Here is a 26,906-nt window from a genome sequence, read left to right on the forward strand (position 1 = left end):
TAGACAGCACTGGTATAAACTGCGGCGGCACCTAAAGAGTCTTATATAAAATAGCAAGGCTCTGGAAGTTATCATAAGATGTGTTCCCATTCACGTGTTAGTGAAAAAAGGAATCATATACGAGATAAGAAGTGAGCATGCAACAAGAGAAAAGGAAGTCTGGAACAAGAAGAGGTAGAACAATGGATAATAATATCGTAAGAGGAATGACATAAGATGAAGAGAATTGCGCAGTGACAGAAGTCGCTGAAAAGTTCAGAAAATCAGAGAACGATAACTGCTTATACTGCAAAGTGTCATATAACCTGTTGGTATCTCACAGACAGAAGGTAGAGGTCAAAGGTGGGCATGAGCAGAGGGAGAGAGAGATAGAGAGAGAGAGAGGCGAAGTAGCGACATTGGCTGCGATACTGGGCGAATAATTCGAGATTTACAACAGAGAAAGAAAACTTGTTGGGAACGTTTGTAGGTTAGCTGAGAAATTGTAAGTTACAACGTTCCAACTTTCACTTACTTACTAGCTGCTATTCAAAAATGAGTACTTACAATATTTGTCTATCTAGGGTGACATAGTTTCAGTATGTGATATTAAATGCAGTTCGAGTGCTGGAAAGTTTTAGACTAGATATTATTTGTTTGACCAATGACATCTACAAAAAGCATTATTTCGTTTTATGTAACTCTTAGTAATAATTTAATTTAAAACTTAATTATTTTTGAAATGCCACTGTTGACTGTGACTAAACAATTTCTTTGAATCCTTTACCGTTCAATTTAAATTTGGATGTAATGTTGCTTGTTAATTTTTCACGTGTCATAATATATTTAAAAGTTTGTTTGAAACCGCACCATGATAATACAATCAAATTTAATGAAGGACACGCTGCATTAATATTTAAAAAAATTTCTACCACACATTTTGTCTCTTTACCAAACAGTTTGAAGCAGTAGATTATATTAAACTTTAATTTACAGATCAGTATTTGATTTTCGTCTAACGTATTTGTTGAAGTAATCGGGGCGCCAACACTTGCAGGAACCAGGTATAAGGAACCAGTCGTAGTAAAGTCGTACTTGGAAGCATCCTAATGCATCTATGCCGTCACATTGAGATGACGGTCTTTGTGTTGTTCCAGCATCTATAGGCTGCAAACCGGCTCTTTTGTGAAGATACTGTTGGTAATTCTAAAACAATTAAAGTTATTAAAGTTATTGCTAAAGTATGATCAACTTAACATTGCATATATATATATATATATATATATATATATATATATATATATATATATACAATGAGTAAGTTCCAAAAGAACTAAATCTTTTGGTCACGAGGATATCGGTCAAAGGAGAATTAATAAAAGGAAATCACAGTTCCGTTGCTATATTTGAAGACGTTTCGCTTATTGTATTTACAAGCTTCATCAGTTCAATGAATGGTGAGTGAAGAATGATAAGGTGTAAAACAAACACACGATTCTCTTAGTAACCGTGGTCAAAATATTAAAATAGTGGCGTTAAAATAGTAGCTAAATGTTCATATGTAGTAGCATTTTTGTGTAACAACGAGAAATAATTTTACTTTAAAAATGAAGGAAATCAATAAAAACTACTACGAAGCACTATAAAAACCCGTCACATTGCACGTAAAAAAACTTTTAACAGTAAGGTGTAGAGATAAAAACAAAAAATTGACAAAACACACCGGCACAGAGCTGTTGTTATAACAAAGTTAACATTTAAAAAAGATTTTATACTTCACTTTGGGGCGTATCTCAAAATTAAAGAGTTCTAACCGGAAAACGAATGTCAAGTTACCGGCATTGACGTTGAAGTAGTTGTACAGCTAGTAGTAGTTGCATGTTAACCACAAGTTATAGGAAACCAATGGCCTCCAATAGGTTTCTCAACTGCCACTCCTGTCAACCTACTGTACTTGGGACTCCAACTACCCATTACTCCTCGTTATCCTATTTCCCTCAAGTTACTGAAAAACTTACTAAACTGTACAAACGTAATAACGTGCCTGTTAAAATTGCAATTAAGAATGCCGAAGACGGTCAGAAATTTTTTTTCTAAAACCAAATCTATCACATACCTTGTGCTAAGTGTGACTCGTGTTACATCGGTCCGACAGGGAGATCACTGAGGGGGCGTCTTACGACACACCGCAGTGATATTAACCTATCCAAGCATACTTGTGTTCTTGCTCAGCATGCTATTAACTCAAATCACAAAGTGGACTTTAACGAAGTTAATATTCTTGGCAACGAACACAATCTAGTGAAAAGGCGGTTTTTGGAAATGTGTTCGATACTGAAACACCCCAACGCTCTGAACAAGAGAACGGACATTAGTATCTTGAGCCAAATTTATCATTCATTAATATTGCAGAACTAGGCTTTATATTTTTTTTTACTTTAAAATTGTCTCTTATGGTGTGTTTTTGTATACATTTTCACTTTTAAATAAATTCAAATAAAATTTTCTTTAAAAAGGGATTCTTATCACCCTCTGCTCCAAACCTGTTCCAATCACTACCTTGCTTGGGGGGTGTTGGAGCCGCCGGAGACTGAGAGCGGTTCAGTAGTATCGTCTTTCATGGAAAATAACTTTTTGGGTTTTAGGCCTTTAATACTCCAGGCTTGGCTAGTGCGTGTTGGTGAGTTTAGAAGTGGAGGGAGGAAAGGGTGGAGATGGGAATGCTTCGGATTTGGACATGGTTGTCCCTGAGGATGAAAAGTTGGGGAAATCCATGAGATCGCATTTGAAGCTGTGCTATTTCCGTAGCACAGGTAGATCTATCTCCTGCCGGGATCGTAGAGAAGTACCTATCCACTTGCTACCCATTTTTATTACTAATACTATCAAAATACAATTTGTACTATTTCGTAACTTATTATAGTAACACTTATTCCGACTAGTATTTCTTAACGCAATAACATTGTTGTTCGTTAATAATAAATAGTTTACCTGAAAATCTTGAACTGAAGGTGGCTGAGATGCTGCAACAGGACTTCTTGGTGGATTTGCAGTATCGCTGCTGCTCAAAACTGTATCTGGGTAGTAAATTTCTGCGACTAAGAGACTCGACCATCTTGGACTCGATAAACATCCACCGTCTAAGTAATGACAGCGAGCTTGTAAACATCTACAATAAGTAAAAAATAAGATTAATGTTTATGTGTATAAAATTCAGTGTTTTTTCTTCTAATAAGTAATCCAATTATGATAGCAAGTTGTAACATTAAAAACGTCATATGGTTATTTTTTTTTCTTCAAATAATTCTTTTATTCCAAATTTGTTTTATTTTAATCATTTGTTAACTTTTTGTTTTGTTTTACAATTTTTCTTCTAAAAACAATTGGAGCTCAACCTTTTGTCTACGAAATATTCTGTCTAATTTATATTATTCAATTTTAATTTCCACTTGTTTCGATTCCATACCCCGTATCTATTCCATAGACATATATTAACTGTCTATTAGTGTCTATGCTCTACTTCCAAGTCCATGTAGTTTATTTGTCTGTTGGCAATTCTGATCTTCTGTCACGTCAGTTTCACTTCAATCATAATGCAGAAATGAGAGCTTGTTTTTATGTATATCTTTCATATATTTAAAATGATTTTTTAGTCCCAAAATTCATTTAATGATAATTTCTTTATATTTAATATTTCACCAATATTCAGTATATTTTTTATAATAACCTATTGTATATTGTATATGCATGTAGGATCTTTATTTTTAAATCATTTTAACTAACATTTTTAATAATAATTATATTCATTTAATTCTTGCCATCGACTCTTTCCATTTAAAAAAAATGTTTTTCTATAACTTGTAATTCTGGTAAAACATGATAATGAAATGTTTAACATCTATGCTGTCTCTAATACAAGGTTTTTCGTTTTACGTCTTGATTAAATTTTTCTTCCCTCCCTTGTTCGGAAGGGACTTCCCTAACCACATGATCGGCCATAGGGAGTAAACTGCAGTAGCATGGCCGCTACTATGAGAAAAAAACAACTTCTGCCTAAAATTAAAATCTACACATTCACCTTACATTGAAGCGAGCATCTGAAGCCAACAATCACACTAACTACATCTAACAAGTTATCCAACTACATGAAGCCAATAATATATGCAACAATAATGCCAAAAATAATATTTTCACATTGTGTACAGCTTTAGGCAGGATTTGCTTCTATTCTCTTAATATTAAATTCATTTCTGTATAATAAATACGAACCATAGCAGATAAAAGGGCATTAAAGAAAACCTTCCAAGAAATAGAAAACGAAGCCAAACTGAGTGTACTGAAAATAAATGAAAAGAAAACAAAATACATAAACGTAAGGAAGAAAAAAAGGCACAAATGACAGAACTCACAAAAGATGCACACAGCTTCGAAGAGGTTGTAACGTTCAACTATTTGAGAGTATTAGTCAACAGAAAAAATAAAAGTGTATTTGTGTGTGTGGTTGGAAATATAACTGCGGATTACTAGATCCATTCGCCTAAAGAATGATAAAAGTGTAAATATGAAAAGAAGAATTCAAGCGGGAAATAAAGCGTTCTACAGAAATAAAAAAATATTTAGAGATCACAAAAATGAAAATCTAAAACCGACCATAGGACCAATAGTAGTATATGCTTCAGAGACATTTACACTAACAGCAACAGAAGAAGAGGAACTGAAAGTTTTTGAGAAAAAGATTATGAGAAAAATACTGGAACCAAAGAGGGAAAACGAAGAGGATGGAAAACAATGGATGAATCACGAAATACAGGAATGGATTGGTCAAGAGAACATATTTCAATAGAAGCAAATAGAGAACATAGTTCATACAGCAATAAAAGCACAGAGAATTAGATGGTATAGACACGTAATGAGAAGAGAGAATAGCAATCTGTTAAGAGTTATAACGGAATTGATACGACCAGACAAAAGAACCAGAGGCAGATCTAAACTGAGATGAACTGAAAACAGCTTCAGCTTCCTTGTTATATATATATATATATATATATATATATATATATATATATATATATATATATATATATATATATATAAATATATATATATATATATATATATATGTATGTATATATATATATATATATATATATATATATATATATATATATATATATATATATATATATATATAATAAATATTGATTAGTTAATATTCTCTCTTTTATTTGTCCCTGCCAAACTCATATTTCAGATTTGCATTTAACGTTAGTTGAAGTTTTATTGTTACAATTGTCTTCCAACTTTCTGAAGTAGTTATAAAGAAAAAATGAGTTCAATATTACTTACCTGGTAACCTCAACTGTTTGAGTAAAGTATCCTTCATAAGGAATTTGAACTACGTATCTCCAAACTCCTTGGTAATTTTTCGCGAAAACAGGCGTAGCATATTCAACTTTAGCTGGACAAGGAGTAGGAGGTCCTTCGTACCGTGGTTGAGCAAGGGGTGCTTCGTCCCTTCTCTCTAATGGTAGTTGAGAAGTAGCAGGACCACTAGATTCACCGTTTATAGCTTTGTAAAGCATACAAAACACTCCTCCTTGGTCGCAGAACTTTCTCGCTTGTCTTGAGGAAACCTGAGCAGTTGATGTCACATTTGCTGGTACTGTAGTAACTGGCGGATCTGTAGAGTTTGCACTTCGTTTTGATCGATCACTCCTGTCATTGGGATGTTGGGTGTATAAACTGTAAAATATACCATTACATCAGAAAGCTATAATAGTAATGCCTACTTTTACACTGGAAAAGACGCAATCTATTCTCACACTTGCAAAACCTATTCTCAACACCAATCGAAACATAATTGCAGATAGCTGGTTTTCACCAATAGAATTAGTACATGTTCTAAAATAAAGAAACATGTATTATACTGAAACTTAAAAAAAAACAAAAGGGAATACTAACTGAGTTCTTATCAAATAAAACTAGAGAAGTGGGTTCATTTAAATATGAATACACAAACGACATGACGCATTTGTCTTATGTCCAAAAAAGAACAAACCTGTAATACATTATACATCCTGTGGATGCATCATAGGGAGAGCACTGACAATGAAGTTAACAAACCTGGAATAATCTTTTGTACAATTTGTTTAGTTACAGTATATCTTCTGTAAATTCATATATTTTGTATTAATTATAACGCAACAATAGAAAAATAAACAGGTATGATTTGATAAAACAACTGGACATGCAATTGGTTGCTCCAAAATTGAAGCGCCGATTTGGAAATTTTCACCTAGTAGGCCAGTAAAGAAAAAGATTTCATTGTTTATTAACATTAAGAGCTTAAAATTGAAGCTATTATAAACGAAGGTCTAAATTTTACTGAATAGAATTTCAAATTTTAACGCACTGAGAAAATTTACAATATCTCGGATTCTATGGCACACATATTAATTTTTTTTTTAGTTGGGGTAGCTCGAGAAAATATTAGGAACTGTGCCACTTTCACCTTCCGGAAAAATCGCTTAGTTAAATTTTTTCATCAAAAAGTTTAATTTTACTATTATTTAGAAGAATATTTAAACAATATTTATCGTAAGAAACATTTAAATTTTGTTAATTAATGTATATTATTTATATAAGTATGTAATAATTATTATTAATTATTGTTGTAAAATACAAAAAGATTCGTTTAAAAAATTATTTTAAAACCATTAATTCGCAGTTAGTAAAAACTTATTCACAACTAATATACATTAATTATTAAAATTTAAATATTTCTTAAGAAATAATAGTAAAATGCAATAACTTTTTTATGGAAAAAACTAATTTATTTATTTTTCCAGGATTTTACGATTTTTCCGGGAGGTGAAAATAGAAACGTTCTTATTTCTATTATTATTATTTTCTCGAGCATCCCCAGTATATAAAAAAAAATGTTTTCTGCATGCCATAGACGGCGAGATATTGCAATTTTTTCCAGTGCGTTTTCATTTTAAGTTCTATTCTGTTCGGATAAAACTTATTTTATACTGTTCCGTTTCATTATAATTTAGTTCATATTATTTTTCGATTTTATTTTATTTAGATTATCTCGCTTAAAACTCATTTTTACTCGCGTAAAACTCTAAGATTGTTACTATGTAGATTTCGATATCTTAGCAATATTCTTAATATTATTATCTGACTTAAATATTTTATATTAGTATATTTTTCTTTTATAGAATCACGTCTTAGATATAGATATACCATTTTAGCATGAGATCGAACATATGCTTCTGATTTGATTAAACTCGAAATACTACAAAGGAGATTTTTGAAAATACGGATAAAAAAATCTCAAACAAAATAAACAAAACACTTAAACAGTACAAAAAAAATTGTTTTTTTTTATACTGTTTAAGTGTTTTGTTTATTTTATTTAATGGGACAATATGGCTCTTGGCGAACACCCATTTAAAAAAAAAGAAACGCGCCACAAGACATACCTCTCGGGTGGTGTGGAAACTGTCTTAAAATTTGTTTTAAAAACATTTCATTGTGTAACTCTTTAAGGACGGGTCACGTCAAAAGACGTTTTAGCGTAACTTCCGCGACAGCCGGGTGGCATCAGTAAGCTTTCTGCAAAATTACTTGTTTTTTATAGCTTTTTGTTTGTGGTATTCTGTATTTTTAGGAGACTGTATGAAATAAGCCACAAAATATTTATTTATAGGTTTAATTTACTGATAATTCGATCTCTATATAAAGACATCGTTTTCAAATATACAAGTCATAGTAATATTTATTTTTCTATGGCTTTTTGCTTGCCGTTCTGTATATTTAGAAATAATGTTGGGAATAAGTAACAATATATTTAATTGAAATGTTTAATTTACTGACGTTTCGATCTCTATATAAAGAAATCGTTTTCAAATATACAAATGATAGCAATATTTATTTTTCTGTGGCTTTCTGCTTGTGGCATTCCGTATTTTTAGGGAGAATGTTGGAAATAAGCCACAATACATCTATTTACATGTTTATTTTACTGACGTTTCGATCTCTATTCCAGAGACCGTTTTTAAAGTTAAGAAAAAAAAAAAGAAAATAATATAAGAATATATAAATATATAATAATAAACAAATAAAATAAATATAACTATAATTTATATCTTTGAAAACGGTCTGTGGATATAGAGTTGGAAACTTCAGTAAAAACCTGCAGATAAATATATTGTGGCCTATTTTGAACAATAATATTTAAACAATATAATATAATTAACGTTGAAATAAAAGTGAGTGTACGCCACTGGATTTTCATACGTCTTTCCCCACTTCTACGCCTTCAAACGATGAATCACTCTCCCAAATAGTGAATTTAGAGTTTAGAGAAGGACGAAGTCGTCGAAGGCAAAGGTGTTTTGACCGAAGACGGTACCTGCAGAAGAAGATGGTGCTGATATTGACGATAATACTGACGAAAGTAAGAAACCAGAAATAATTTCTTTTTATAACGCTACAAAATGTGGGGTAGATGTGATAGATGAATTGTCGGCTTCATACGATGTTTCACGTAATAGCAAAAGGTGACCCATTATAATTTTTTATACGATACTCAACTGTGCAGGTATAAATGCTAGAGTAATTTATCAACAAAATACTGGAGATTTTCAGTCAAAACGAAGGGAATTTTTGAAATTATTAGCAATACAGTTACTAACAGAATACAAGCAAATTCGGTCTACCAACTTAAGGCTTTCGCGAAATTTACAAGCTCATCCTGAAGGAACTGTAACAAATGATGAAGTGCAATCAGGTAAACGAATGAAAGTAGCCAAAAGATGTAATGTTTGCATGAGAAAAAATGACAGAAAGACCTTTTATAATTGTGTGATTTGTAAAAAAGCTATATGTTTAGAGCATTCAGTGGTGCATTGTGATTCTTGCTATTATGTATGAGCTAAAAACAATTAAAATGTATTCTGTATGTTATGGTTTTTCCAAACATTCATTTATTTTTACTAGTTCTCTCATCTTTTTTATAATCGAGAAAAAATAAGTGTGACGTTTTTTATGCTGTAAAATGAGACTTTTTTGGAATATTCAAGTATTTAGTTTGCAATTTGTTTCTAAACACTAGTTCCTTTTGATTTAAGTTTGTTATATATTGAAATATAAATTTTCTAAAGATGTGTTATTTTTGACGTGACAACGTCTTAAATTAGGTTGTGGCTCGGAGTCATTCATGAAAAAGTGTAACGCTCGCTCACGTCTGTTACAGTGAGTCACCGAACGAGAGAGAGGCCCGCCGGACCGGCGAATGCCTTGCGTCTCTCTCCCACTCAAACATGATCGGTCCGCTGCGCGCGCAGCACTAGAGAATTAGGCGCGTTGAATCGGTGCGTGCTTCCGTGCTTGTGTCTCTGTCTTTCTCGAGCGTTCTTGGCGTTCAAGACACATTACAGCAGAAACACTTCCTTTCATTTCATATTTCTCCTATCATCGTCCTATCCTCAACAAAATCACTCAAATAGAAATTAGTTAAGTTTAAGTTTACATGTACAATGTTTTAGTAAACAAAATATATTTCTATAGTTAAAATTTGTGCAATTCTTATTTTCATTCAATTCCTTGTTCCTATTGTGCAATTTAATAATATTTATATCAATAAATATTCTACCGAGAAAAAGACGTTGTCACGTAAAATATTCGCCCGTAAAACCGACTTCACAGGCAACCGATTTTTTATTTCAATTTTTTTTTGGGGTATCTGATACCCCACCACACAGGTTTTTACATTTTAGTCTACCACACTGGCGCCGGGTTAATATTTATAAAGGGTGACGATTTAAATACTTCCTACCGTTAATATATTTACTTACGTAAATAATATGTGGTTTATAATCAATGATATTATGAAATACCAGACAGTCCGGACAATTTTGTTTTCAGGGGGGTGACTTTCAGTTAGCCTTAAAGAGTAAATGTCACTATTTACAGTTTTAAATCCCTTGCTCCAGTATGTACGTTCAGGTTGAAAAAGATTGACTCAGTGTATTTCAATTTTTTTAAACAATAATTTTTCAGAATAAATAATTTTTTTGCACCTACGCAGTTTTCACCTACTCACTATCTCATTCGATACATTTAATATTCGCCACATTTTTATGCAGTACCTACATAAAAGAACAAAAAAAGTGTACCGAGCAACCTCTTCCTTATTTGCATATATTTAGGCCATTGTTTAAATCTTAAGTCAGCGTTTCATACATTTTATACTAACCTATTTTGGCTGATGTAATCGTCTTGTAGTTGTGCAACTTTTGGTAAGGTTTCGTCCGCCTTAAGAATTGGTAACGTTCGGCTGAGATATTTCAGTGTCATGTTTCTAATCAGTTCACTGAAAATGAAAGTAAAAATATTAACTAATTCGGTTATACAACGTAAATAAATCAATTTTTTTGGTATATTTATTATAAGTCAGTGATGTAATTTTTTACAAGAGTTCATCAATATTTTAAGATCTTACTGTACTTATTGCATTTATAGTTGAATTCAGTATATATGTATAAATAAACTTACATAAATATATTGATGTTAGATGCCATTAAGAAATATAAAAAAATTCAAGCTCGGCTCCAGTTAAAGGAAACAGAAATTTAAACATAAAAAATTAAGTGAGTAGAGAAAGTGATTTTTGTTCTTCTTCTACTTAATCGACGCTACTAGTCTCTGGTACTTGTTCGTCAAGTATTTGTACCAAACCTTAGCCTTACAATAAAATCAACCGAGAAGTTCTTCGCTCTAGATAAAACACACAGCTATCTGTGAATATATTGATCCCCTTCAGTCCGAAAGCCCTCATGTTAATTTATCTTGAATAGTGCAAGATTGCATAAATTTCTGCCAAGACTATAAAGTATAGAGGTATATTACTCTAGTTAAATAAAAAATTTACATCTCTAGGATATCCACTTGGAAAGGTACCTACTCTATCTATCTCCTGTACATTTTTACCATGTGATCAGAAGTTATCATTCATTCGGTAACACAGATTTCATTTATGACGTTAATATGTCTTAACCATTACATTTCTCAGGTTTTCTCCACTCTATAATATTCCATTCTCGCCTTACCCTTATAACGTTGTGATAAAAAGTGAGGACCAATAACTGCTGTTGGTGTGCCCCTCAGTGCCCCTATAATCCCAAGATAAGCAAATCTTTGCACCTTGTAAGTTTGAGGATGGCAACTTTTTGCTGCATCTTTGGCAAACCATACCACTGATCTATATTGGTTTTACCGCCATGTTATAAATGCAATATATCTCTCCAATTTCTCTGAATTCAATTTTCTGTTAAATTTCAAGAATTTGGACTTTTGTTAGCTGATTCTATACCCTACATTTAAAGTTCATTCTGCATGTACAGCCAATCTGTTACATTCTATGTGTGACTGTTTCATTAATTTTGCCGTGGGCTAAGGTGACCAGGTCATCTGCAGGTCTATCTTTGCTGAGTCCAGCTATCAATCTATCAATGAGCAAATGCCGCAAGAAAAAAGTTAAAATTCCCCACCTGCAAGTAGCATTTGTTTACCTTTACTGACACTGTAATCCCCAGTGGCGTTATGTATATCATAAATATTCTCAGTATGCATTGTATCAATTTGCAGCTTGTTTCGTCTCTTCTTCTTAGGAGAATCGCTCTTGTGATTACTTCGTAGAAGAGTTATTTTATTGAATGCTCTATATCGAGAAATGCATCCAGCATCACCTGTTGGCTTTCCAAAACATACTCATCATCATTATTCTGACTTTACAACGCTGCCTGGGCCATACCCTCCTCAAGAATTTCTCTCCAGTCTTCTCTATCCATCGCCTTCATTCGCCAATCACGTATTCCCATATTTCTCATGTCTTCATCGATGTTATCAAGGTACCTTGTTCTGGGTCTTCCTCATCTTCTCTAACTAATAGGTCTATTAAGGAGCGATTTTCTAGCTGGGTCATTTCGTTCCATCCGCATTACATGTCCTATCCACTTAATCTTACCCCCACCGTCTTATCTTAATATGTTTTACGATATCTGGTTCCTAGTATATTCTATAAAGTTCGAACTTCTCTACACTTCATTGTTATTCACTGTCTCTGTATCGACTTCTTTACACTTCATTGTCATTCACTGCTCTATAGATTAGCCTTAGTACTTTTCTTTCGAAATATCCTAACAAGTTTTCATTACTTTTTGTTAGAGTCCAGGTCTCTGAACCATATGTTAGGACTGGGCTATTATATGTTAGAACTAGACTGGATATTATTGTTTTGTAGAGTTTAATTTCTCAATATAATTGTGGATTTAAGGAGTAGATTGAGCACAAAATAGCAACTGTTGGCCGTGCAAATTTTAAAAGTATACTCTAAAAAGATCTTTCAGGGTCTTTTCGTCATTTTGTGTGTATTCACATGACTTCTCTTGGAATGAGGTTATACGTATGGATCCTTGGCATTTATGCAGTCTCTTCTATTTTCTCCCAATGCCTTCTCCACGATTCTCTTTTTTCTCTTCTCATTTCCTTATCCATCAGAGCTTTTGCGATAATCACCGTAAGTACCTGATATTTTGGCAAAATTAAATTTCCATCTGAGTTTTATCCTTTGATTTGCAGAATCTCAAGGGCAGTTTCCTGTTGAAATTCCTCACTGTATCCGGAAAATTGTTTTCGAGTGCCAACATGACAACCTCTTATAATTGTTCAGCAGACATGTCTAGTTCCAGTTCAAGACTTTTAAAGAATATACAAGGTCTACTTAATATACTTCGCAGTCTATGATAGGTTTCCTTGATAGGCTCATTACCTGTCATTTCAAAACGATGTGATCGATGATTTGAATAAGATAAGGAGAGTGAAGACTTTTAAATTGGCCATTAAAAGAATGATTACGGTCTAGAAGATTAAGTGCGTACGTAGAATATGTTTTCCTATTATTGAAAGGCCTTTTGTGTTCTGCTATAAGTTTGATAAAAGTTCTACCAGTTTGACCGATGTAAGTTTGTATACAACACTGGGTAAGTACTTTTCCTTTTGGTTCTTGTTGTTCTTAATATATTTGCCCAAGTTGTTGTTTGTTCTAAAAGCTGATGTTAGTCCTTTCATTTTTGTGTGTTTTGCTATTGTTGTTGATATTTTGCCTGTATATGTAATCGAGCAGAAGGTACTGGGTTTTTTTCTCTGGTGGTGGAAATACTAATTTCAGGGCTTTCTTAGGTAGTTATTGATTTAAATTTTTATTTATTGTTTGTTCATTAAACCCATTGTTTACTGATATTTCCTTATAACATATAATAGTAATCATTTAATTAGAGACCTAGTCTTTTAAATATGCTTTTAAAAAATAAAACGAGAGTATAAACACTTACAATGGATATGGAGAGCCCAAAACGTTTTGTCCCATGGGGTTTTTAGGAATAGTTCCTTTATTTAGGTCGCCACAAAGATTGAATAAGGAACCTTGAGGGGATCTTGAATCATCTTCTCTGCAATCTACAAGCACATGTGTATAAGGCGGTGGGCGCACTCTTGGAGGCTCAGCGTTTGGAGATTCTATAAATGCGTAATAACCTTCAGGAGGATCTTCTAAATCATTATCGGCCGCTTCCAGGTGTATGCAATAGTGTAATAGTAAAATCTGAAATAAAAGTAATATAATGAATAATAATAATAATAATAAAAATCTGTTAAATATGATGAATAATAATTATATAATAAAATCTTTGAATTTTTCAAAGATAACAAAATAACATCAATAATAACCACTATCACATTTTTCTTTCGCTACATACTTACGTCAAACAAATACGATATGCTTATTCGTAATACTGTTTATACACAATAAAAATTATTCAAGTGAACTTTCTTTTTCTTCGAGTACCCTCTGTTCTCAAAGATCAGCAACAATTATTATTACTCAGCAACTCAGCAAGCCCACGCCTGTCAAGTCTCGTATATTTTTATACCAGGCGTCTGCTCCCTGGTCCACGTCTTCCTTTAATATTACTCTCTTATTATGAGTTGAAGATCATTACATGTAATTATGCAGTTTCCCGTTTATATTTCAAGATAGGATTTAGATCAGCTCACGTTCTTTAACCATTTAATCCAAAACTTCCAAGTTGGTGGTGTTAGCACTCTAAGGTATTCACAACACTTGCTAATATATCCACATTTCAAATGTTTCGAGTCTATCAAACTGCTACCTTTTGCAAATAATTATATCTTATTTTCTTATTTGTATACCGAGTGATTTACCACTTGGGATTTTAAACATTTTTAAAAAAAATTTCTCTGGATATTTCAATCTGAACTCTGTGGTATAATCTATGAAACATAGATAAACTTAAAAGTGAAAGTGAAACTGGAACAAAACCATGAAGTGGAGATATCCAGGATTGGCTAGTATACCTGTTGAATACAAAGCATGTGGTGTTCGTGTGTATCAAGGTATAAAAAATGCTTATTAAAAGCTTAAAACTTTTATTTTAAAGAAGACCTTTTCGGAATTGAATCATTCCCTCATCAAATTAATAAAATGTTGTTAAAAAACATTGTTTGGCCACAGAAAAACACTGGAAGGACATCAGTAACAAAAACAATCCTCATGGAATTCACAAAGGTAAATGCAATAGACCGTTAACTTCGCTAATTAATAAAAACTAAAAATGGGGGCATCTAACATGACCCCCCGGAGCTGGTGAGATTTTGTCGACTTACAGTACCTCTGAACTATGCTGGAGTCTAGGGTTAACTCTAGGGTTAACTAAGTTAACCCTAGAGCCCCCATTTTTAGTTTTTATTAATTAGCGAAGTTAACGGTCTATTGCATTTACCTTTGTAAATTCCATGAGGATTGTTTTTGTTACTGATGTCCTTCCAGTGGTTTTCTGTGGGCAAACAATGTTTTTTAACAACTTTTTATTAAACTGATGATGAAATGATTCAATTCCGAAAAGATCTTCTTTAAAATAAAAGTTTTAAGCTTTTAATAAGCATTTTTTATACCTTGATACACACGAACACCACATGCTTTGTATAGATAAACTTCTTTTAGCTAGTAACTACACTTCTGTAATAAAACTGATAGCGGGAAACAATGCCTCTCTATTTGCCAATCCTTCTCGAAAACCCATCTGTAAATTAATTAGATCTTGCTCAGGTTCAATCAGATTCGGGCATGTAGAATCTTTATAAATAACTTCAATATCTAACTTATTAAACTAATCAAAGAAAACTAATCACAGCTTTTTGCACTTCGTTTCTAGGAATAAGGATAAATGTAGATTTTAGCCAATCTTCAGCACTATATTGAATGAAAGTACATAAAAAAAGCTTAAGCAGCGCTACATTGAATTTTACCCAATATTTTATGCAAAATTAACAACTTAAAGTCCAAAAATGCGAATTTTTTGCCCTTTTTACCGTTTGAAATATCTTTTATAAATTGTTTTTATGTAAAAAGCATTATATTGTAGCCCTTTTAGTTACAAGTCGAATGGGACTTCCTAAGATCCAATTCCTTTTCGAGATACGTTTAATTGTTCATAAAAATTCTTAAATTTTTATAAATTTTACAGGGTTAGAACTTTTTTTCTGAAATAATGTTTATAAACAATTATTAAACGTATCTCGAAAATAATTGATCGATCGGATCTTAGGAAGACTGATTCGATTTGTAATTGAAGGAACTAGGTACAAAATAATGATTTCTGCATAAAAAAAATAATTTTTACAAAAGATGTTTTAAAAATTAAAAATTGCGAAAAATTCACATTTTTGTACTTTCAATCGTTAAATCTACATAAACTATTGGGTCAAAGTTAATGTAGCACAACTCAAATGAATTACTATTTAAATGGGAATAAGCCACAATTAAAGGTTAAAATCACTTAGGGAAATCGTTCTCAAAATACAAACATTAGTAAATTAAACAAATTTTGTTTTTGTTACTTAGTGAAAAATTCTTCTAATAATTTAATTTTATCTGACTCATCTATATTGACAATTCAGACATACATTATACATTTTAAAGTAGACGACTTTATTATTGAATATTGTTGAGTTGCGTTCCTGGGACGACTTTACTTATAAGATAGTTCATTCGATTACATGAAATCAACTTTAACTTGAGAATATCCGTCAGAAAAGATCATAACATGTAATTCGTCTTTAAAAATACAAATACATGCCATGATGGCAGTAAAATTCTCCTGTTAGTGATTCCATAGTAAATTATGAGGGATAAAACAAGGAAAAAACCTCATAATAGTATCCCGACATGGTAAGTATTTGATCGTGCATTTAGTTTACCTTCAATAAACACCAAATTCCGATTTTATATGTTTGTTATTTAAAAAAACATAAATGATGTATTCTCTATATGTTACTGACTTACCAATACTGGTATTTTCCTTTTAATAACTTCCTCTTTCAATATGGGTAACCAGATACGACACAATTGGTCTCATTTAGCATAATTAGAGCCGCTTCTTTGATTTGTCTCTTTTTACCATCCGTTTCTTTTAGGACTATATTTGAATCATTCCATTGAACCCTATGTTCATTATCTCATGAACAAATTAATGCTCAAAATAATTCATTTTTGTCTTTACAGCTTGGACTATAACACTTTCTTCAGATTCTTCAGAAATGGGAACTTTAATAAAAAAAAAGACTCCACAACACAAATAGTTGCATATGCAGATGATTTAGATCTTATGGGAAGAGATAAGGAAAGATTAAAAGAAAGAAGTAACAATCCTGGCAAAAGAAGCACGGAAAAGAGGTCTAGAAATTAAAGAAGGAAAAACAAAATATCTACTCTGCTCTAGAAGAGAAGATAACAGGACGAGAGAAATCAAAATAAAAAACTACACTTTTGAAAGAGTCAAACAATTTAAATATTTGGGAGTAATAGTGAATTGCCAAAACATGAAAGTGAAGAAGTAACGGAAAGAATACTAGCAGGCAACAAAACAAACTGAAGAAAACATAGGCTCATGAAGGACAAGAACTTATCCAGAAATACAAACCTGAAAATTTACAGAGTTGCAATCAGACCAGTAGTTACGTACGCAGCTGAGACAATGTGCCTCACGGAAAAAGACGAAGAAAAATTGAAAATTTTCAAAAGGAAAATCCTCAGACGGATTATGGTCCCGATAAGAATGGACAACGAAAAAATGAGAAGAAGAATGAACCATGAACTAAGAGACATAATGAAGGGAGAAGATATAGTTATATTTATTAAAGCACAGAGGCTGAGATGACTGGGACACATAGAGAGAAGAAAAAACGACCTACTGATTAAGTAGATCACTAGGTAGAAACCAGCAACTGAAAGACCAAAGGGAAGACCCAGAGAGAGATGGGAGGACCAGGTCATGAGAGATATCAAAATTCTGGAAGTGAGAAACTGGAGGGAACTATGCACATATCGAAATGAGTGGAAGGAAATTGTAACGAAAGCCAAGTCACACAACAAACTTTGACAACATACAAGTGGAATGCGGAGTGATTCACCGCAATAAGCGAATCAGAGAGCTCTAAGTAAGAGCGGCAAACATTCCACCCGGAATGAAAAGCCCTGATGATGAATAACAAAAAAAGGTCAATAGATAGGAAAAAATGGTCGAAGATTGTGAGAAATGCAAAAGAACTCATCATACACGAGCTGTTAATGATAATAGATGATGATACCAATATTTATACCGCTTCTTGAATACTGAGGATAATTTAATAACATTTTAAAACCATCCAATATGGTTTGTTACAAAATTTGGTGAAATATATGGTAAAGTTTATGAAATAATGTGTGCATATTTACCTTTTTAAATCAAGATCGTATAGTCAGAGTCAAGACTCTTGCGATCATTGACTTTGGCCTCGTATTGCGATCATAAATGTAAAATCATTATGTTGTGAAATATAAAATAAACACCTGTTATTTAAATCTTGCAGAACTGTTATATTATTGATGAACTAACTGTTAAACCTGCTTTAATTTATGCATGCACCCAAAATATCCAGGGAAGACCATTTTTAAGTTCACGGTACGGGGATTTAAATATAATTAACATAACAGTTAAATTAAAAAAAATTAGATTTGTCCTTGCTTGTAAAGTAACTGCAGAAATATACACACGGATGTATAAAAACGAATTAACCCATGTTAAAAACAAAGTAGAAAGAATTAAAAACAGATAAGAAATAACATAGTAACTACGGTTCTACCAATAGTCGCATCAGATGAAACACTCTTAAAAAATAACGTAAAAGATTTTATAGAAAAGCACATCAAAGAGCAAAATCTGCAATTAAGCTAAGAAACAATATACGTCTGGTAGAAATGAAGGATTATGGTGAAAAAAAATCAAGATAATGAAAGAAAAAAGTAAACTCAGATTTCTTTTTTTTTTTAGTGGAGATAGATTTTCATCAACGATGACCTAACCGAAAAGAAATGACACATAAGCCAGGAAATTGTAAATAAAGGCAAGGAATTAAGATTTGAAAGTAAAAACGTGGAGATAGGCATAAAATGGGAATTGCTGGAAATGATACTTTCAAACGAGAAAACTCTAGAAATATGGTCCCAAAAACGGCATGCAGCAGCAGCAGTCGAAAAAGAAAAAGAAGACCCATTATGCCGACGGACCCTAGCGATGAGCAGGAAAATGAGTTTGAACATAAATAGAGAAACAAAAAATAAGGACACGTACCTATGTAAATATTGCGACACGGAATGTACGATTAGGGATACAGTAATTAACCTGATAGAAGAACTTAAGAAATATTAAATACACATCATAGCAATACAAGAAATATATTTTACTGAAAACAATATTGAAAAGATTAGTCCATAGACGTGTTAAACAAGTGGAGGCGATAATAGGAATTTTAGAGTGCGTTTTCTGGTAAATGAAGACGTGGAGCAGGTAAAACGATTTGTAACAAAATCAGCCAGAATGTGTGCAATTAGAATTAGGAAAAGAGAACATAATATCGCTGATAGATATACACGCTCCAACAGAAGAAAAAGGAAAAGTGAAAGATGAATTTTATGAATAGTTAGAGCCATTGTCTGAATTTCTGAAGAAATGTCCAGATAAGATATTAAAATTATTATAGGCGACACCAATGCAAAGGTTGGAAGAGAAAATATATCTAAAAACATAACAGGGGGCGAAAATAAACCCATGAATACAAATGATAATGGTCAAAAATTGATTACACTCGCAATTCAAAATAGGATAAAAATATTGAGTAGTCATTTTAGGAGAAAGAATATATATAAAGGAACGTAGAAAATTCCGGAATCAAATAATACCAATCAAATACCGCATCTTAATACAAGAGAAGTCCTCCAATTTAATAACAAATGTAAAAACGTGCAGAGGGACTGACGTAGATTCTGATCATTTTTTAAAATGATCACAGATCAAATTTACATCTGCTCTAAATTTTTGAATTACATTTTCGGAATCTAGTAAAGGATCTCCTCATCTTTCTAGTTTAGTTATAACGTCGTTATAATAAATTGATAACATTGATCAGGTGCAGATATAGTAACTGTGTTGGTCCATAATTCGTTTGATTGTAACCATTTTTTAGTAACTGGTATATAACTCGATCACTTATCATCCAGGTATATTATTAAATCTTTAATTGCAGGAAAATTTTTGGATACAAAAAAGTAAACTCTAATCATGTTCCTCGTCTTTTCAAAATGGGAGGAAAGTACAACGGTGTATTAGGAAATTTTTTGTGTGCTGTAATATTTATTAGATGAAATTAAATCACAATTAACTGTAATGCGAATAACATTTTATTATTTTTTTTGACGTTTGGATTTCCAATTCGAAAATTATTTTCAAAATTCCCGAAATAAAAAATTATAGAATGATAATTAACTTATGTCTACGAGGACTTGATGAAAGCAACTGAGTTGCAAGCAACACATCGTCTCAGGACCAGCAACTACACGTGGAGTCATACGTCGCCATGTTACCAAATCCACTGGTAACTTTAACATCATAATATTTACCACCATATAATGTAAACTAAATTTAAAAAACAATTTTTAACGGGTTTTTACCCACATATTTAGTGGCTCAATACGTGTCTACATTTCTTGTGCACTGAAGATGGAATATGGATTCCGAAAAAGTTTTGTAATATAGCCCGATTGGGTTTTTTAAATTATATACCTATAAAGGATTTTTAATAAAAAAAATTTTTTTTTAAATAACTATTAAACCATTGCTTTTTAATTAAAAATGAAGCTCGTTTGGCAGGGTGGGCGCTCATTTAATCAATGAAAATTTAAACCAGCAAAAATTTGTGCCCAAGATCTTGTTTCTCTCCTAGATCGGTAAATGGTAGAACAAGATTTGAACTTGAATTAAGGTTCTTCTTAAATTCAAAAATAATGTTTTTACTTGTGTTTTTGACCCTTGAAAATCGTAATTTTGCAGTTTTAAATTATTTATAACTTCAAAACCATCAAGTACAGAAAAACTACATGAAACTTATTTTGTTCATAATGATCCAAAAAATTAAAAAGAACTGTCCGGGCCGAAAAAATTGATTTTTACAATTTGTTTTAAAAAAAATTGTTTAAAAAATTTGAACAACTTTTCGCCCGGGCAACCTCTTGAACCTTATTTTGGGGTATATTATGAAAGTGATTATGTAAAAAATCTCGTGGAAATATTTTCCGAACGAATCCAAGTTTTTTGCCTTGTCTACAGGGTGATTGATTAGTGTGAGGAGGCTCAGTAGATCTGTTATAGTAAAAATTACAAAAAAAGTTATTGACAAAAATTTTAGGCAGCTTTAAACTCCACATTTTAAAATTAGTTACTATCTTACAGGGTGTTCCATAAGATGGTGGCAGACCAAAGTTATGTTTTTTTAAATAGAACACCCTATGCTTTATTTTAAATTTGAAATCAGCTTCACTTCCACATCACAACAATGTAAAGTTTTATTATGTTATACCAGGTATTTAAAAAGTTATAACCAATATTACCTGAAAATCGTATCATGTTTAATTCCCTGTATAATTAAAAAGAAGTATAGGAACATTGATCTATTGCAAACATAGTTTTTTAATAATTGTTGAAAATTATAAATCATAATCGTTTTCATAATATTCGTTATATCAAATACAGGGTAAGTAAAAATGCAAGTACATTATTTTCTTGGTAATTTTAAATAGAACACCCTGTATTTTATATCACTATCGAAAGGTACTAATATCGCACTTCAAATTTTATGAAGTACTCCCTATACCTAAAGTTATCAGTTTTCTAGATATTTTTATTTTTCCATCAAAGTATTAATTTGGTAGATATTTTAACGTTTACCAATAATTATTATGAGTTGACCATGATTGATTTGTCAGAAACTAACAGTTTGACATTATTGTTTGTTAATTCAGTATTGGGGTACACCGTAAATCAGCAACAATTATTATTTAGTAATTCAGTAATTAATTCAATTTAAATTAGCAATAATAAATTTTACTACTGATGAAATGGTAGATATGATCTGGATATTGGGGGAATGCAATAAAAATTCATTACTATCAGCTAGAATTTGTCAAGAACGGTTTCCAGATAGGCGGCAACCTAGACAAGATACATTTGAAAAATTGAAAGATCGATTTAACCGCACTGGTTCAGTGAATTATGAAAAACGTGAACGAACGATAACTAGTGTGACAAAACGAAATGAGTGTGTTGATGGCAGTTACAGAAAACCCGCACACAAGTATAAGGGGTATTTCCAATGAACAAGAACTTGCTTACTACTCTGTTCAAAACATTCTATCTAAAAACAAGATGCACCCTTATCATATTTAAAAGCACCAAGAATTAAATAATGATGATTTTCAGAAACGAATAGTCATTTGTGAATGGGCCTTAGAAAAAATTAATGAGCAGAGAGATTTTTTTGATTATGTCCTATTTGGTGATGAAGCTACATTCCATCGAAACGGTTCTGTTAATATGCATAACTTTTACTACTATTCAACAAGTAATCCATACCACATAGTAACACACAGTCAAACAAGATGGTCTCTAAATGTGTGGGGAGATCGTCGGTAACCATGTAGAAGGACCAAATTTTTTTGAAGATAACTTAAATGGTAAGATTTATTTAGATTTTATCGTAAATCAGTTATCGATATTATTAGAAGAGGTTCCACTTAGTATACGTCAGATATATAGTAACAGATGTGGTTTCTACATGACGGTGCTCCTGCGCACCACAACGAATTAGTACGTGGTGAACTTAATGATCAGTTTGGTGAAAGATGGACCGGTAAGGTGGCCCCCAAGGTCACCAGAATTCAATAAAATGGACTCATTTTTTGGGGTTACGTTAAGAACGAAGTATATAAAATATCTCCAACAACAAGGGATGATATGAAAAATAGAATCCGAATTGCATTTTAAAATATTTCTTTACAAATGCTTAGTAATGTGAGCAACTCTTTCAATGACCGCTTTCAAGTATGCATAGATGTTTTGGGAGGTCATTTTGAACACCTTACTTAAATAAGATAAGTTCAAATTACTGTTGTTTTTTATTTTTCTATGTGTTGTTATTATTATTTTTTTAATTTTCCGTCGGTTATTTTTTATAAATTTTATTTAAAATAAATTGTTTTCTTTTATGTGTCGTTATTTCGTTACTGAATTCATAAACAATAATATGAAACTGTCAGTTTCTGACAAATCAATCATTTCCAACTCACAATAATGATTGGTAAACGTTAAAATATCTACCAAATTAATACTTTGATGGAAAAATAAAAATATCTAAAAAACTGATAACTTTGGGTATAGGGAGTACTTCATAAAATTTGAAGTACGATATTAGTACTTTTCGAAAGTGATATAAAATACAGGGTGTTCTATTAAAAATTACCAAGAAAATAATGTACTTGCATTTTGACTTACCCTGTATTTGATTTAACCAATATTATGAAAACGAATATGTTTTATAATTTTTAACAATGATTAAAAAACTATGGTAGCAATAGATCAATGTTCCTATACTCCTTTTTAATTATACAGGGAGTTAAACTTGTTACGATTTACAGGTAATATTGGTTATAACTTTTTAAACACCCGGTATAACATAATAAAACTTTACATTGTTGTGATGTGGAAGTGAAGCAGATTTCAAATTTAAAATAAAGTACAGAGTGTTCCATTTAAAAAACAAGTTTGGTCTGCCACCATATTATGGAACACGCTGTAAGATTGTAACTAATTTTAAAATGTGGAGTTTAAAGCTGCCTACAATTTTTGTTAACTTTTTTTTAATTTTCACTATAACAGATCTACTGAGCTTCCTCACACTAATCAATCACCTAGTATAATGATATGTCCAAAACTAACATTGAACATAATTTTCTTTTTACATAAAAAGACAATAAAATTAAAGTTTTTACAGTTTTAACAAACTCTGCGCAACTAAAGAAATTGTTTGGTACCCGCCCATGGTATTATTACATGTATATAGGTATGTTATTAATTAACTTAACAGTTAACGACCTTTGAAGGCTGTGTTAAGGTCAAGGTTATGTAAAGTAGGTTCTCGGGTCAATTTCACTGGTATTTGTCGGTCCCATAAAACACACGCGACATTCTGACACCCACATTCGACGAGGTTCTTTCGTTTCATTATACAGGTTGGAAATATTAAACCATAGGGAATATACGATATGTTTTGTATAATAGTTATTTTTTAATATACACTCATGGACAAAAATATCGAATATTTTGTTATTTTCCAATTTTTTTTGTAGTCACTAATATTTCAAAATAATTTTAGATTACTGATAATACTCATATAGTAGGCTGATGTACTCACTGGTTTAAAATATTTTGATGTTTATTTTGACGTTTATTCAGTGGTTAGTGTTATTTTTAGTTTAATTTATTAAGTTTAATTAAATATTGTTTTGATTTAACTAAGTTTAAAACAAGTATCCCACCAATTCGACACTCCGATGAAGCCTAAGTAGCACATATTGTAATTTTGTACGAGGAAGGATATGCACAAAAAGATATCGCACGACGTCTCAGCAGAACTGAATCTATAGTTTCGAATACTCTAAAAAGGTACCGCGAAACAGGAAATTTTGTACGAAGGCCTGGTCAAGGACGCCCAAGGTGCACAACCGCAATTGATGACCGTTTTTTGGTTCTTAATTATACACGAAATCGTTCCTTGACATCGATGCACCTCGGAAATGAGCAAATAAATGTTAGACAAGTTAATGTGAGTTCACAAACAGTTAGACGAAGATCAAAACAAGCAAACTTAAAGCTCAGATGCCCCGCCAAAGTTCCACGTCTTCTCTAAAATCGTAAAGCTCGTCGTTTGGAATTTGCAAGAACACATATTTAGTGGAATATTGACAACTGAAAAAACGTTCTTTTTACTGATGAGACCAGAACCCTATTATGGAAGCCAGATGGTCAAAACTACGTCTACAGAAGAGTTCGAGAACGATTCGCCAGCTGCAGTCTCGCCCAGACCGTTAGTTTTGGAGTTGATGGCATAATTATTTGGGAAGGTATTAGTTGGGAGGTACGTACCGCACTTATGGAAATGACTGGATGGATGACTGGTGATTCTTACGTTTAAAACAAAGCCCCGCCAAAGTTCCACGTCTTCTCTAAAATCATAAAGCTCGTCGTTTAGAATTTGCAAGAACACATATTTAGTGGAATATTGACAACTGGAAAAACGTTCTTTTTACTGATGAGACCAGAACCCTATTATGGAAGCCAGATGGTCAAAACTACGTCTACAGAAGAGTTCGAGAACGATTCGCCAGCTGCAGTTTCGCCCAGACCGTTAGTTTTGGAGTTGATGGCATAATTATTTGGGAAGGTATTAGTTGGGAGGTACGTACCGCACTTATGGAAATGACTGGATGGATGACTGGTGATTCTTACGTTTAAAACATCCTGCAAAATCATGTTTCGTCATATGTTGGTTACATTGGATATGAAAGATTCACATTAATGCACGATAATGCTCAACCACATGCCGCTGCCATAGTAATTATCTTGATGAAGTAAAAACTCGAAGATAGGATTGGCCACCATTTAGCCCGGATTTAAATCCAATAGAGCACATTTTAGACCACTTAAAACGCAGCCATACGAGAAAGAAATCCTGTTAAAAATACGATAGAGCAGCTTTGGCTTGCTGCACAGGATGAATAGAATGCAATTTCCCAAGGATATGTCCAAAATTTACTTGCAAGCATGCTGCAAGCAGTAATAAGAGCTAGAGGAAGGAATACTTATTACTGATCATGCACTTCTTTCAGTTAAAACAACTTGTTTAAGTAATTTAAATTATCATTAGCGTTTAGAGTAAAATAACCTTATTTACCTAATATTAAACATTTATTTTTTTCTTTAATTTTCTCCGCATAAAAACTTAAAATTGTTCATTAAACATTGTTAAAATAAAATATATTTTACAATAAACGGCTTGATCGACCAGAATTTATTTTGAAAAAACAAAAATTACAAAATTCCAAAATATTCGATATTTTTGTCCATGAGTGTAGATTAGATTGTTCTAAAAAGGTTATTGTTAGAAAACTTGCCTTTATTGAAAAATATTTCTAGTATTATGAATATGATTTCCAGACTGGAAATCGAAACTTCAATAAAATATTTGGAACCTCACAATTTAGGTAAAGGAAAATAAAAATAAGAGTTCAAGAAATAAATAAGCAATTCATTTTTAGATATAATTAAATTATAACTAAGACGTTCTATTTGCTCCAAATATATGAAACACATTATGAATGAACAATTACTTTGGTATAATCTTTTTGAGGCTCTAATTTACTATAGGTACTCACACCATATTACATTTATGTGCAAAATTTTTTGTCAGCAGATCCATCAATAAGATGGAGTTTTGCAAGTGATATACGAAACCATATATATTTACACTTTTCTTCTTCTTGCAGTACCGTCTCCTATCGGAGGTTGGCTACCATCACAGCAATCTTTACTTTGTTGGCTGCAGCTCTGAACAACTGTATTGAACTGCACCCATACCACTCCCTTAAATTTTGCAACCAGGAAATCCTCCTACGTCCCACATTTCTCTTTCCCGAGATTTTTCCTTGGATTATGAGTCTAGGCAGAGAGTACTTTTCTCCTCTCATTATGTGGCTCAGATATTCCAGTTTTTTCGTTTGTATGGTTTTTATGACTTCGCATTCCTTCCCCATCTTCAGCAGAACATCTTGATTTGTTACTCTTTCTGTCCATGGTATTTTCCACATTCTCCTGTAACACCACATCTCGCATGCCTCAATGTTTTTTATGTTTATCTTTTTCAGTGTCCAGGCTTCCATGCCGTACAGCCGAACGGAGAAAACAGAGCACCTTAAAATTCTCGTTCTTAAGTTTATATTTATGTCCCGGCTGCATAGAAACTTTTTCATTTTGACAAACGATTGTCTCGCTATCTCTATTCGCCTCTTTAGCCCAGTCTGGTTAAAAAAAAAGGGGGAAAAATGTTTCAGATATCTGAAGCTTTTAAGACATAGGTGGGGGATACTAGATGATGAATAGATGAAAAGATACTCCTAGTTTTACCTTGCGTTTTTTTTAAGCAATAATTTATGGTCACAATTTGATTTTTTGTCTATAAATTTTTTCCCTTATATTTTAAATAAACAATATTTATGTAATTTTTTTATGTCAAGAATATCTTTATTTTCCGGTTTTTTTAATTAAAATTGATAAATAATTTACAGAGATATTTGCAAAAAAGCAGTTTTTTTGCACTAATTTATAAATTTTATAAATTTTTTTATTAACAAAATA

General features: G+C 32.1%; 1 protein-coding gene across 1 annotated transcript in view; it reads right to left on the reverse strand.

Moving 5' to 3' along the window:
* Positions 1-335: 335 nt before the first annotated feature.
* The window catches only part of spz6 (Spaetzle domain-containing protein 6), a 74,065-nt gene continuing 47,494 nt past the window's right edge, over positions 336-26,906 (reverse strand). The window contains exons 2-6 of the mRNA XM_072532581.1: positions 13,383-13,651; positions 10,247-10,363; positions 5,326-5,721; positions 2,971-3,148; positions 336-1,185 (exon numbers count right to left, since the gene is read on the reverse strand). Of these exons, the coding sequence (XP_072388682.1) occupies positions 970-1,185; positions 2,971-3,148; positions 5,326-5,721; positions 10,247-10,363; positions 13,383-13,651 (1,176 nt within the window). The 3' untranslated portion in view covers positions 336-969. The remainder of the gene's footprint in view (positions 1,186-2,970; positions 3,149-5,325; positions 5,722-10,246; positions 10,364-13,382; positions 13,652-26,906) is intronic.

The sequence above is a fragment of the Diabrotica undecimpunctata genome, chromosome 5 (assembly GCF_040954645.1).
Source record: "Diabrotica undecimpunctata isolate CICGRU chromosome 5, icDiaUnde3, whole genome shotgun sequence".
Lineage (NCBI taxonomy): Eukaryota > Metazoa > Arthropoda > Insecta > Coleoptera > Chrysomelidae > Diabrotica > Diabrotica undecimpunctata.